At 35.6% G+C, this 14585-nt stretch overlaps 4 protein-coding genes across 4 annotated transcripts in view; 3 read left to right on the plus strand and 1 right to left on the minus strand.

Moving 5' to 3' along the window:
- Positions 1-585: 585 nt before the first annotated feature.
- Cbr-unc-129 lies at positions 586-6944 on the plus strand (the record flags this gene model as incomplete). Its single annotated transcript, XM_002632935.1, has 5 exons — positions 586-709; positions 1992-2053; positions 2279-3013; positions 5730-5953; positions 6875-6944. The coding sequence occupies 5 exons, from the start codon at positions 586-588 to the stop codon at positions 6942-6944; spliced, it is 1215 nt and encodes a 404-aa protein (XP_002632981.1).
- Positions 6945-8470: 1526 nt separating this feature from the next.
- Positions 8471-9612, plus strand: CBG21740 (the record flags this gene model as incomplete). Its single annotated transcript, XM_002632934.1, has 3 exons — positions 8471-8617; positions 9083-9278; positions 9506-9612. The coding sequence occupies 3 exons, from the start codon at positions 8471-8473 to the stop codon at positions 9610-9612; spliced, it is 450 nt and encodes a 149-aa protein (XP_002632980.1).
- A 2771-nt stretch (positions 9613-12383) lies between these two features.
- CBG21739 lies at positions 12384-13345 on the plus strand (the record flags this gene model as incomplete). The annotated part of the gene is made up of 3 exons (XM_002632933.1): positions 12384-12520; positions 12834-13058; positions 13129-13345. The coding sequence occupies 3 exons, from the start codon at positions 12384-12386 to the stop codon at positions 13343-13345; spliced, it is 579 nt and encodes a 192-aa protein (XP_002632979.1).
- Positions 13346-13912: 567 nt separating this feature from the next.
- The window catches only part of Cbr-mltn-12, a gene marked incomplete at both ends in the record, with an annotated part of 10979 nt that continues 10306 nt past the window's right edge, over positions 13913-14585 (minus strand). Inside the window, one exon of the mRNA XM_045235220.1 lies at positions 13913-14194. Within this exon, the coding sequence (XP_045097371.1) occupies positions 13913-14194 (282 nt within the window). The remainder of the gene's footprint in view (positions 14195-14585) is intronic.

Genomic DNA, 14585 nt, shown 5'->3' on the forward strand with positions numbered 1-14585 from the left:
CAATTCTCGTCTTTCCTGACCGGATATCCCTCAAAAATATTCCAAAAGTTCCGTTTCCCGATTTCCGATTTTTCCCTGGAAAAATTCATAAATTCCCAAGTGTCGAATATCTCAAAAAGAGTTGTCCCTTTTCTTTTTGACATGTCACCTTTCGCGTCCTCTATTAGCTCTCCAGAGAGTCATCTCGTGGTGTCATGTCACACACATTCGTCCTCTTTTTTCTTGTCACCCTTTCCGTATATGGGAATGTGAACTTTTTTCGCATTTTCTTCTTTTTTTGGTCTACTCATGCCCAGGCCCGGACAGGATCCATCTTTACACAAAACCTTCTACTTTTCTTTCTATCTTCCTTATACCGTAAATAGAACAATACCCTATACTTGAGCTCTGTTATCTTAATCCCTGTAAGAGATATCAAAAAGTGGTAAACTGATAAAATGTTGGAGATAATAAGGCAAAACATTTTACCAGTTAACATGTTCTTGATATCTCTTATAGGAATTTTTGATAATTAAGCTCAAACTGTTTTTCTATTTTGTCCTGACTGCTCCCATTCATTTCCTCTCAATTTTTCCAATTTCCAGGATGAGACGACTCCCAATCGTCTCGATTTTTGCATTATTTGCAATAGTCGGTGCCGCCCGAGTGGACATTGATTTGATCAATGAGACAATCAGAGATCTTCTCCATTTCAAGAGTTCGGATCCGAGTGAGTTTGGAACTTTTTGTTTTTTTGCATGTTTCAATATGCTTTAATGAGTTATGGTATGATTACTGATTCATTTAGACAAATTATAGTTCAATAAGATAGTTCAATTAGTTCCCTGTTATCAGTCACACTAATTTGTATCCCAGTGAAATGAGAAATTTGAAATTTTACTGTTTCAATTTCTCTATCTCAGAACAAAATGAAACATTTAGTGGACGGTTGTGCATTACTTTTAAAACATTATTTTTGTAAATCAACAATCCTTTTTTCCAAATTCTTGAACTCGTCTAATTTATGAAACTTACAAAGAATCTCAAAAGTATTGTAGAGAACAGAAATTTCAAATTGTTCTTCAAATTTGAAAATTTTTGCACATTTTTTGTGAAAATTTTTTAATGAACACTCTTATCTTTAAAAGTTTTCCTTGATAGAAAAATTGACCATTTTTTCTATTGACCCAAAAACTTTTTTTGAAAAGTCAAGAAATTTTTTTTCTGAAAGCCCGGGCCCTGAAAATTTTGAAAAAAGCCCGGCCCGGCCCGTTATGCTCAACTGGATACAAGCTCGGCTCGTAAATCGACAAGAGCTCCGGCTTACAGATTTTTAAACACTTTTAGAAATGAAACAGAAACAGTACTGGTATTTTACCTTTGACTGAAAACTTTTATGATAAAAAACTGAACTGGTAAACATGAAACATAAAAACTTGTGTTTCTTTTTGCTCTATGAGTCATTGAAACTTTTCTGAGCTGTGAAATATGTACCGTAAACCTGTAACGTAAGAGCTCAACACTGCCACGATTGAGCTAATTTTTCTTGCTTCCCATGCGAGGTTTCAAAAAAGGGGAAACTGACGAAACACTTCTGATATTATGATGAACAATTTATCAGTTGACCATTTTTTGATATCTTTGATGAGAACTGAGAACAATTAGCTCAAAGTTAAAAGCTAAGCGATTTGTCTATAACAGGGTTTAAGGTATCTTAAATTTCTTGTGTTCTCAATTTTTTCTTCTATATTTTGATTCAAGGTGTTGTAAAAATAATGTACCACTCAAAGCACTTGAGATTTTAGTTTAGCTCATTGAGATAATAAGTGTGAAACGGAAATGTTCAAAAATTTTATCACTTTTGTCGGATATTCGGTCTTGCCTTGAGAGACGGACTTTTTCTCGTTCAACCTAGTAAATGTATGTTTTTATAAGCTTATCATCACTGAACACTGAAACAAGAGTTCATGATGACTATGAAACAGAAAACATTTGAAACAAACATTTTCCAGACATCACCACATTCCATCGTTCGTCTCATGCTCTCACCGAGCACATGAAGAATCTTTATCAGGTGAGCACTTGGTTATTTTGTATCTGTTGAATTACCGGTTGAAAAGAGAATAGGCATTTTTGCGTGACGGTGTACTCAGTGGAGCTACGTGGTCGCAGTTTGCTTCTCGTTTCAAAAATGCAACCTCAGCCGGTAGTGGCGCGGCACCTCCAAGGCTTTGCCCACAAGTTCAATTCCCCCAGGACATCACCAGAGGAAACCTTCAAAATTTTTTCTATTTTCCAGATTTTCATTGACGAAGATTTCAACGAAGATGGTAATTTGGTCCGCGCGATTGAGCCTGCTGTCGGAAAATTCGAAGGACAAGAAGTCCTAGTTTTTGATGTCGATGGATTCGACGCTCACGAATCCATAATGAGAGCTGAACTTCATTTCTATCTCAGACGACGTGACGCCTTCTCCAGCAGACGTTCTCGTCAGATTCGTGCGAAATCGATTTGTGTGAATGAGTACTGTAGGCAACAAACGTTGAAGAAGATTCGAACAAGTGGAGATGAAGAATACAAAGTGATTTGGGATGCGACAAAATCTGTATTCGATTCGTATCATTTGGACGCAAAGCAAGCGGTTTTCCGTATCACTCGAGAACATTCCAAAATGAGACCATACTCTGAAATGATCAGAAAGAGCACTCCATTCCTCGTGATCTATTCAAAAGTCAATCATACTTTGGACACGAAACAAGTCATTCAACAAACTGAGCAAACGAAAAGAAAGAGAAGAGATTTGGGAAATGAGGATTTGAGAGAATACTACACCTATAATTCCATTCCTTTGGATAACGACGAACGAGAGCCAATGAGAAGAAAGAGTGGAAAAAAGAACAGTTTGTCGGAGGAGATGTCATCTGAAGATGTTTGGCAAGGATTCGGAGAGGAAACTTCTAGAGAGGAAAGAGAAAGAAAAGCGAATGAAGAGTTGGCAAATGATGTGAGAGTTGTGTTGCTACAGAATAAGAATGTGAGTTTGAATAAAAATTTCCTACATTGCAACACAATTTTACTGCTTCAATTTTTAGATTTTAATAAAACAGAAAACGTTTTGATATTCCGATGGTTACTACTAATGCCGAATTAAAAAAAGACTAGGACCTGGAAGTTTTCGCATGCGGATTCCGTTTCGATTTTTGAGGCTTTGCCTCAAAATCACTACAGTACAAAAAAATTTATTTCTGTGAATTTAGTGGGATTTTCTTGACGAAATTTAGATTTCTTGGTATGAAAAAGCTGGCATCTCTAGAACCTGTTTTTCAACGAAAAATCGAGCCTCAAGTAGCTCGAACGTGCCGAAAGTCTGAAATATTACGATTTTCCTTTTTTTTTTCGTAGATAAAAAAAAGCGACGATTTTCAAATTCTCAGGTGCCAGTTTTTTGATTCGACAATAGCTTTCAGGCTTTAGAGTTTACACAGTTTAGTATGAATTCAAAAAATTGAAATCTAGAGATTTTTTGATTTTCGAACGTCAAGTGCTACTGTTCTGGTACAAAATATCGGGGCTGTGAAAGAGAAACACCGGTGACCGCGGCTGACGGTCCCACAACGACATCGGCAATCGAATTTCAAACGTTGCTGTTTCAAGGGGGTCATAACTTCTGATATTTTTGTAAAATGCAATTTCGAGTTTGGTGATTACTCTGGTAAACGCCTACCTTAACCTGAATTACATTTTGTTTTTCACTGTATTTCGTCGATATTTCTGTTAATTTCCTACCAAACAAGTCGGAAAAAACAGTTTTAGAAAGTGAAAAAATTAATACGGAAAATTATAATAGTTTTAGTCTAAAAAACGTTTAGACTACGGTGTTTGTCGCTGTGGGACCCTCGGCCACGGCCTCAAGCTTTTCTCTTCTACAACTCTGATTTTTAGTACCAGAATAATGAAAATTATAATTTTCGAAACTGATAAGAAATTATTCAGTTGGATATTTTTTTTGAAATTTCATTAGCTGTAAGGTTTTCGGAAATGATTGGGTGAATTGATACAAAACTTTACTGCTTCAATTTTTTGATTTCAATGAAACAGAAAAAGTTTGATATTACGACAGAAATGGTCCTTTAAGTTTGTTAGGCATAAATTCGAAAATGTTCGAAATCTTGATTTTTTTTTAATTTTTTGATTTTCAAACTTTTAGTCCTATTATTTATTGAATTTCAATATTTGTACCATTTCCCCTTTTTTCAGGTGATTCTTTGAGAAAAAAAATAACGACATTCTTCCAAGGAGAACGTTTTCTAGGTGAAAAAATCGCCCAAAAATTTTGAAGGTACAACGATTCGAGGGTACAACTGGGTACAACTGATTTAGGGGTACAAAATTAGTGATTAGCGGGTAAAAAATGCCTGGGCACGCTCTCCCACAGAACAATTCCGAACTGCAAATTAATTTTTGATCTACAGAAGAAAAGTTTGGGACGATCACAATTGCAGGTCAAAAACCATAATTTCAGAATTTTTATCTGATTTTGTGGTGTTCCAAGATGATTCAAATAATTCTTAATAAATTAATTAGTGGTTATAGATTCATGTATGGTCGTTTTCCGGACGAAAAAATGTCAAAAATGGTCATTTTGAAAGTTTTTTACAGAAAAAATCTATCTCCTCTTTCAGTTTTTGACATTTCTAGGAGTTCTATAGCTCAAAAAAATCGCAGTTATTTTCTCTACATTTTCTATGGACGAATTTTTAATTCGTCTGATAAAACTGTTTTATAATCAAAAAACAACGCAAATGCTATTTTGTGCAATTTCATGAGGTTTTTGAATTATAAAAAAAGTTTTATCAGACAAATTAAAAATTCATCCATAGAAAATGTAGAGAGAATAATTGCGGTTTTTTTGAGCTATAGAACTCCTAGAAATGTCAAAAACTGAAAGAGGAGATAGATTTTTTCTGTAAAAAACTTTCAAAATGACCATTTTTGACATTTTTTTCTTCCGGAAAACGACCATACATGAATCTATAACCACTAATTAATTTTTTAAGAATCATTTGAATCATCTTGGAACTCCACAAAATCAGATAAAAAATTCTGAAATTATGGTTTTAGACCTGCAATTGTGATCGCGCCAAACTTTTCTTCTGTAGATCAAAAATTAACTTGCAGTTCGGAATTGTTCTGTGGGAGAGCGTGCTGGGTAAATTTTATTTTCCGTACCACTGATTGTGAGTTGAAATTCTTATCTAAACAAAGCTGCGAAGCATTTAGAGACTTAGAGAGGAATTTCAATCCAGAAGTACAAAAAATAAAACTTGCTGGAAAATTCTGTCCCTGCGAATCATGGACTTTGTACCCCTGAATCACTTAAACCTTATTGTATCCCCGAATTTTTTGTTCGAAAAATCACAAAATAATTGTCATAAATATAATTTTGTCTTTTCCTATATCAGAAAAACTGTTCAAAATGACAAATTTCATCGTCATGAATGATCATGAAGCAGATTACTGAAGAGAACCTTTATGTGACATGAGAGTTTTATGAAACTGAAAATTTATTTGAAAATCTGCCTTGGCTACCGTACACAATCCTTTCCATCGACAACAACACCTCATAAAATAACCCTTTTCTCATCCCTTGTCTCTTCCGTCGCTTCCTCTCCGTACATCCCATAAATCACTCCATCCGAAATTACTTCTCACTCTCTCCAACAATGTTTTCATCAAAATATTTTTTGCAGCGTTGTCACAAAGAGGGAACTTTGGTCAGTCTCAAACACTTCGGATGGGATAAATTCGTGATGGAACCCAGAACAATCGAAACGTCGTTCTGCAAAGGAAAATGTGCGAAACCAATGTTGGCAAGTGGAAAGGCATCGAATCACGCTATGCTCCAATCACTGTTCGCCGCGGAGCCAGTGTGTTGTGCACCGACTAATTTGAAATCGCTCAACTTTTTGTATAGGTAAGGGAATTAAGAACAAAAAAAAACAAACTTCAAAAAAGCAGTTTGTTAAAAACAGCTGATTGAAACAGAAAAAAGTGTTTCTTTTTGGTTTGGAATCTACAGTACCGGTCAACTGATTATAGCTATTTTTAGTAGCGAAAGGCCATATTTGAATGTCCAAAAAATATAGTAGATTTTGTTCAATGAGACTGAAAATTTTTAAATATACTAAACAAAAATAGAGCTTCAATGTTGTATTTGCCAACTGTTTTGTAAAATTTAGCCCAAGCGAGATATGCAGCTTGAGAGGAAAAAAAACCAAGTGCCATCATCGGTATCTCTTTTTTTCAACCAAAAATTTTGGATTTCCCGGAAAACGCTATCGAAAATACAAGTGGCGCTCAGAAATTGTTCATAAGAGAAAAGGATTTCCTAGTCCCCGGCCATGCATCACCATTCTTCAAAAACACATTCTACATTTTTCACCTAAATTTTCTGAAGATTGGCCAATCTTATTGTTTATCAAATTGGCAAAGTGTAATTGAAAAATAGAAGGAACAGCGAAAAATGAAAAAAAAAGTTAAATAGGCTCCAAAAACATTGTGGCCGTGTTGCGATGGACTAGGATTTTCGGAACCTCTTTTGAACGATTTTCTCCATATTTAATTAAAATTATTTGTTGAATATGCGATAAGATAAGTACATCAATTTTTCAATTCATAATTTTTTTCTCAGAAAAATGAAACATTCATTTTTTCTATTTCGGTTTTATCTTTTTTTTTAGATTTAAAAAATTACACACTTTAATGAAAATGTGTTCTTTTTACCTTCGATATTGAATTTTTTGAAGTTAGAAAGCAACTATCAGACGCATAAAATCAACAAATAAGACACTAAGTTCCCGAAACAGTTAAAAATTTCTATTTCCAATTTTTTCAGAGACGAAAAAGGACGTACAGTAATCCGCAACTACTCAAAGATGCTCATCGGCTCGTGTTCTTGCCTTTAAATTAATATGTTTTCAAACTAATTCCAGTAGTCTTGCCTTCTCCGTTTATCTGTACATCCCTCTCTACCTCTGCTTACCACACACCAGATTATATTCTTTCATAATACGAATTCACCAATGAATCTCATTTTCTCTTATTTTTCATTTTTTTTTCTACAAACTCAAAAATATTATTACTGCTGCAATTGTTTGATTTATTTTTAGTCTTTTGACTATTTCAATTTTCCTTCCTAGTATGGAGTACTAAATTCCCAGAATTTGTTTAACCTAAACCCTTCCCTCTACTCACCTAATTAAAATTCAAAACGAGCCATCTGAATAAAGTCGAGCATTGAATTATCACGCAATCCGTTGTTTTGTTTACTCAAGGTTTTGCATAATGGGTGGAACCATGAGAAGGACCATAACCAAGAAGAGTAAATAAATCAGTCAGTCATTTCGAAAAGAGATAAAGATGAACTCGGTGAGCTGTCTTCTAATACTTGCTATCTTCTACAGTAACCTACAATCTTCAAGTGGACAAATTTTCTATGGTAAGCAGTTTGGGAATTCTGATAGTGAGAGTGTTATGTCCCAAATCCGATAGTCATCAATTTTTTAAAAACTGGCTATCATTAAAAAATAGTCGAAACAGAAATTCTTGCGACTTTAAACTATTCGTTTTTTTCCTGTTTTAATGTTCCCACATATCGAATTTCTGGGCACAGAACACAGTAAACTGTAACAGATCTTCGGAATTTACGATTCGCTCAGTTGAAATCTATGGAGCTTTAAGACCCACAAAGCTCATGGGATCTAACTTTTGTGATATGATCTCACTGATTGCGACTGTGCGAATTGTAACCTTCGAAGTTATTTAGCTATAAATTATTTGAAAATCCCGTCATCTATAACAAACACATGAAACTGATTCTTGCGACTTTAAAGTGTTCGTTTTTTCTGTTTCAATGTTTCCAAATACGGGATTTCTGGGCAAGATGTACGATTCGCAAAGTTGAAACCTTTCTTATCAAAAAAAAAATGTTTCAAAAAACTGTGAAATTTTTGTGACGTTTTTTTTCTGTTCCTCTCAGTTTGTTCAAGTTAGGAAGACATTAAAAAATTGCTTGCATGCTTAATTTTGGAGCTGTCGTAGCGATTTGGTGGTACAAAAGCTACAGTTCGGGGTAAAAAAATTCGACAGTCCTTTCCAGGATTTTGGCAGCCCCCGGTTTGCAGATTTTATACCCCTCGCTTCGTACCTTAAAATATTCATTTTTGCGTTAAAGTGTATGTACAGTGATCGTTGTTTGCATCGTTCACCAGTTTGCATGTCTACCGTACCCCATTTGTATACTTCATACGCTGAATGCGACCGCGAACTCAACCGGTAGCGGCATCTATATTACATCCTCAAGATCAATTTCCAGAAAACCAAGAAAAATTTTTTCAGGTTTCACTAGCTCCAAATATTTCTTAACTTTAATTAATGATATTTTCAAGTATGTTCACGTTTTCTGACTAAACATTTTTCAGAAGACGTGAAAATGTACAGCTGTCGATGCCTCGAAAAGGATCAAACAAAACATTTGATGTCTTCCCTAACCAGTGGGATTCCTATAAATGCAAACCGTCCAATTTGGAAATCATTTCAAAGAGAGCAACCAACGTTAACGACTAATTTACAGAGCAAGGTAATAGTTTGTACATTCATCTTTTTAAACGAGTTAAATTCTGAAATAGTCATAAATGAGAGCAGAGAAACAGTACTATTATTTTGAGACAGGCTGTTGTTACATTTACAAGAATCTGACTTAATTTTCAAAGGGATTTGTACAGTTGTTGAGAACTATTACAGTTTCATGATTCTGGCAAATAGCTTCTGCCGTTTTTTTGTGGTTATTGCCTCAGATTTTGTAGGTTTCGGTAGTTTTTGTTCTGGAGTTTTCGCCACAAACGTTTCTCTTACCATTCTAGTCATTCTAGTGCTGTCACCTCAAAATTTGGTCATTAAACCCAAAAATAACCGTTTCGAAACCTAAAGATAGTTAGTTGACAAAATGTTGCTGATAATCAATTCTGTTCATCGAATACATAAAAATAATTGAACTTAAAAAAAGCTAGCTCACTAGATACAATAAAAATGATGAAATTTTCAGATCCAATACCTCAAACAATGGCTTGCCACTTTAACCTTGGACACTCATACAGTACCTCCAACCACTACCACCACGACTTCTAGACCAACAACTACTGAGGATCCAGTTGCACTTCCATTCGAGGAAGCAGCTGCTGGAAACAATGTCTTCTTGAAGTTGGCATACAAAATGATGGCCAAGTATTTCAAGAAATTTCGTAGGTTTTTTGAATAATGGTTTTGGTAGACATGCTACAGTTATAGGCATTTGCCTCGCCCTACGATCCTTGTTGGATTTTTCTGAAAATTTCAGTAACTTAAAATAACTGTAGTGTTTTATTCTCGCAAGATTTTCAGTTGCTTCAAAAACAGAAAAAATCTGTAATCAAAAAATGTTGGTGATACTGATGATGTTCACAAAATCTGCTAAATTTTCAATTTTCAGGCGGCGAATGGACAATTCTTGATCGTTTCGAGTGCGTGTGTGATGGAGACCTCATCGAGCTACTCAAGTCGAAAACGTTCATCAATATTCAAATTGCACATGATTGACTTTTTGTTATTTTCTCATTTTCATTCAACTAGAGGATCCAACAAAATAAATTTCTAATTGAAAATTTACAACTTTGGTGAAACTGGAAAGTTCAGCTCTTTGAAATTTATGTTATAGTTCAGTGGCTTGAATATGGTCAAGCCTCTGATAGCGATTACCAACGCTATTGGAAACAGATCAGCGGTCATTTTTTCATCAGAGTACTTCTGGGATATGTAGTATTCAGCGGCCTACCGGCCCTAGTAGATTCTGGTTCTCTGAGCTTATTTCGGAAGGAATCGACAGTTTGGAACACAACAACCTACCTACGGCCCTGCGGTCCACGACAGGCCTGTTTCCGAGGTCCTTGGGGATTACCAATCAGAAATTTTCGGAAAAAATTATAACCGTTTCAAATTTCTCATAAATTTCTATTCCGATGTTTGTAAATGTTTTTAGGTCGTTAAACAAGCCAGTTTCTCATGCTCCCTAATAGTTCTCATAATGTTGAGTCCACTGTCTTCACATAGAGAATGGGAAAGTACAATGTTTCCCTTAAAGGAGGGAGGTTTCAGGTTTTCAGATCCAATATCTGAAACAGTGGCTTGCCACTCTAATCTTTGACACTTATACAATACCCCCAACAACCTACACCACGACTTCTAGACCAACTACTGAGGATCCCGGTGCACGTCCATTCAAAGAAGCAGATGCTGGAAGCAATGTCTTCTTGAAGTTGGCATACAAAATGATGGCCAAGTATGTCAAAAAATTTCGTACGTTTTTTCATAGTTTTGGTAGAAATACTGCGGTTATAGGCATTTGCCTCACCCTACGATCCCTGCTGGATTTTTCTGAAAATTTCAGTAACTTAAAATAACTGTAGTGTTTTATTCTCGAAAGGTTTTCAGTTGTTTCAAAAACAGAAAAAAATCTGTAAACGAAAAAATGTTGGTGATGTTCACAAAATCTGCTAGACTTCAAATTTTGGCTCCGCGTCACTTCGAAACCGCAACACTTCGAAACCTGTCATTTCGAAACCTGTCATTTCGAAACCGGTCATTTCGACACCGAAAAAAAACACGGTCACGTGAAAATGAAATTAAAAATTGGAAATTTTCAGCCTTAAAATTGAAGAAAAAAATTGCAGCGTGCAAATTTCGCAGTTTCGAAATGACTGGTTTCGAAGTGTCGCGGTTTCGAAACGACTGGTTTCGAAACGTCGCGGTTTCGAAGTGACGCGGAGCCCAAATTTTTAGGCGGCGAATGGACAATTCTTGATCGTTTCGAGTGCGTGTGTGATGGAGACCTGATCGAGCTACTCAAGTCGAAAACGTTCATCAATATTCAAACTGCACATGATTGACTTTCTCTTATTTTTAATTGTAGTCATATTTCGAGGTTGATTGCAATGAAAACATTTACAATATTATAATGTTACACAACAAAGCTGAAACCGAAATATTTATGATTTCTGAAAATTAGATCAGAAACCGTGACTTGGATACATTCGTCTCTCTGATAGCGATTACCAAGGCTATTGGAAACGTGTCTGCGGTTTTTGATTAGAGTTATTCTGGGATGGGTAAGGCCTTGGCGTCCTAGAAATCCTAGAAGATCCTGGTTAACTGAGCTTATTTCCGAAAGAAAGGAGGATTTGGTCAACGAAAACCTGGGCCGCGGTCGACCACGGGCCCGTTTCTAAGGTCCTTGGCGATTACCCAGAAAACATTTTCGAAAAAAAATTAAAACAGTTTCCTGCTTTTCATAAATTTCGATTCTGATGTTTCTAAATATTCATCAACTAGTTCTTTGAGTGAATACAGTTTAGTTTCCCATGCTCCCCCATAGTTCTCCTAATGTTGAGTCCACTGTCTTCACATAGGGAATGGGAAAGTGCACTGTTCCCCTCAAAGAAGGGATGTTTCAGGTGGTCTCCCCTTTCTTCTTTTTCCTATGCACGGTGCTGGGGACGCAGGTTCTCATGAATCTGTCATGGATATTATGATGGGCTGGGGCGGAGCATGGGGTACAAGTGCCACCATGGGAATTTCAGAAAACACGTGGATCTAGTGGTCAACATGTTCTAGGTCTAGATCATATTGGTTTACCTCATTTTAACTTGTGTCTGTTCCTTGATACACTTCTTTACCTTTTCTACAACCCCTAGATATCAGTGTAACTTTAACTATGCTAATTCCTGATGATCCGCCGTTTTCTTTCCAATTTGGACATTTCCTTGGGCGAGAATAAACAAAATTGGAGAAACTGTGAACCTTATAACTTTAACTGACCAATTTTTTATGGTTTTTGTAAAAGATATGAAAAGTTGAAAGTCGATGAAATGTTCATCACAATATCAAAATTATTTTGTCAGTTGAGCATTTATTGTTATCTTTTACAAGAAACAAGATACATTGAATCAATGTTAGAGTTACGTTTATTTACAGGATTCACGGTTTCTTGAATACTGTAACAGAATCCTGTAAGAAATTCTCTGCTAGTTCGGTGTTTAGAATAAAATTTTGTAGAAATTTAAGGTGAGATGAGTTACAAAATATTAATTCGATGTTTGAGATTCCTGTGTGGACCAGGAAAAAACCTCCATACCTGCCACACCATTTTTTGTATTGTAGATCAAAACTAAACTTGTATTTCCAATTTCTTCTGTGGGGTCCAAATACATATGTGGTACCAGCATCGTTTTCTGTCAATAGTCTAGCGTATTTTTCTTATTTCCTCTACAGTATATCACTTACTTCTATCATCTACCTACTATTTCAGGTAAATCATGTCCGTTGTTGCTCACACCGTCAGCTACAAGCAAGCCGTTGAAAGGAAACGACAGGCGGACTGCAAAGCTCTCATTGAGAAAATGAAAGAGTTGCTGGTCCTGAAAGGATATGCACTGCCAGGGGAATTGACAAGGTGAGCGTTCAGTATTGTTTTTAATTGAGGGGATTTCGAAAGATCTTAAAATTTAGGGGCATTTCATTGGTCGTCTTGTTGTCCGAGGGTACATTGGGTTTGTAAGGGGATAGGTACATAGGATTTTGAGAGATATTTAAGGACGGCAATTAAAGAATTGCAGAAAAATGTAGTTTTTATGCACATTACCATCGTTTGGGTATACGGTATACTCCAAGATTCTATGTACTCGGTGACTCAACTCACCCTAATTTAACCTATGATAATGTACCTCTTGTTGAAGGAAATTGTTCTAATCCTGTTTTCATTTTAGCCAAGAGCTCACCCTTTTCAAAGTGGTGCACACAATCACCGGAGAAAACTTGCTCCCGAAATTTGAAGAAAAATTCCTCAAAAAAAATGTAGAGTGTAAGATGTCGAGACAAGAGCGAGGAGAATTGAAGAAGGAGCGAGAGCAATACAGAAGACAAAAGATAGAGGCATCCATCAACCTTCTGGAGGAGTTCATTTTTGCCAAAGGGCTCACGGGAGGCAGAAAGTAAGTGGAATTTAATTCAGGAATTCTGAAGAAGTTGAACCTTCCAGTATCCATTTTCTCCGATTTTCAGCTTACACCTGACTCGCGTGCGAACCCTCCAACTGACGCTGGATTATCTCCAGACCCTCGAAATCTTCCCTTCTCCACCAATCACTCCACAACTTCTATCATTCTCTATTGAGCGCCTTCTTGCTCCAGAAGACAAGAACACTGAATATTTAAAATCTCTGAATCGCATTTTTACTATTTATTCTGCCTATATTAGCTCCCAGTCACCATCTCTTTGATTCCATCTTAATATTTTTAATTTTTTTTTTTAAATTTTAATAAATTATATTAATTTATAGCATTTCTGAAAACAAAGAATCTATTGAACACAAAGCTTTGTTGTATGAATAAATTTAATAATAAGTGAATTGAAATTATTATTTGCTTCAATATTTGATGAGACGATTGAGTGCTTGAAGCTTAACAGGAAGTACTTGAAGCTTAATTGATATTGTTCATATGTTTATTGATTTTTTTGTCAAACAAATGTATTTAGAAGTTTATTAGCATGATGAAGAAATTCATTTATAATATCAAAAGTCCAAAATAATGTTCCAGAATCGTTTGCTTTTTCTGAAAACTCTGAATATATTGAGCATAAAATGAAATCAACTTTAGTGATTGAAACATTTTTCACCACTAAGCTACGCGGTTGTAAACGACAATTGTCATCCCAAAAACCAAAAACTTCTTTCAATAAAAAAATAATCAAATTTAATAACTTTGAGAAATAAAGTGACCTAAAAATTACTAACATCAACAATATTATACACGTATTAATGTTTCAGTTCGAGTGGTTTAACATTTTAAGACAAGAATGTAGGTGACAGTATATTAGCTGCCAATGCAGAATCTGTGAAAATAGATGGGGATAAAACAGATGGAGAAAGAACGACACCAGATAGAACAGTCGGAGAGACAACATCCGGACACAAAACGAAAGGAGAGAGAACCAAAGGAGACATTACGTATGGATTGATTACGTTTGGAGAAAGGACGTATGGAGAGAATACGTATGCATTGAATACAGCAGCTGATAACACATTGGGTCCAAGAACGTATGGAGAAAAGATGAGAGGGTTGCCGACCTGAAAGAAAATAATAATTTTCAAAGTTTGTTAAACACCTATCCTCCTAAAAATTCACAAATACTGATAATCACTTCTGTAAGAAAATAGTAGCTCCCGTAACATGAAAAACCACAGTTCACAAAATTTTTCATGTTTCCAAAACTTTTTAATTAGTACATAAACCAGTTTTTTATAAAATTTCGAGAAAAACAAACCAAACTTTTCCTTTTCAGACTGCTTGTTAGTTTGTCGTCGTGAATTTTCATCAATTCGAGGTTTACCCCGTTTAGATTTTTAATGAAAAAACCGATTCTGAGGCAATATGCAAGGAAGTGGGAAACCGTTTTCCGGTGTTTGGAAAATGATTTTCTGAAAGTCTGACAAGGATTTTCACTGTAATTATATTCGT

The sequence above is a fragment of the Caenorhabditis briggsae genome, assembly GCF_000004555.2.
Source record: "Caenorhabditis briggsae complete genome, chrIV, whole genome shotgun sequence".
Classification (NCBI taxonomy): domain Eukaryota; kingdom Metazoa; phylum Nematoda; class Chromadorea; order Rhabditida; family Rhabditidae; genus Caenorhabditis; species Caenorhabditis briggsae.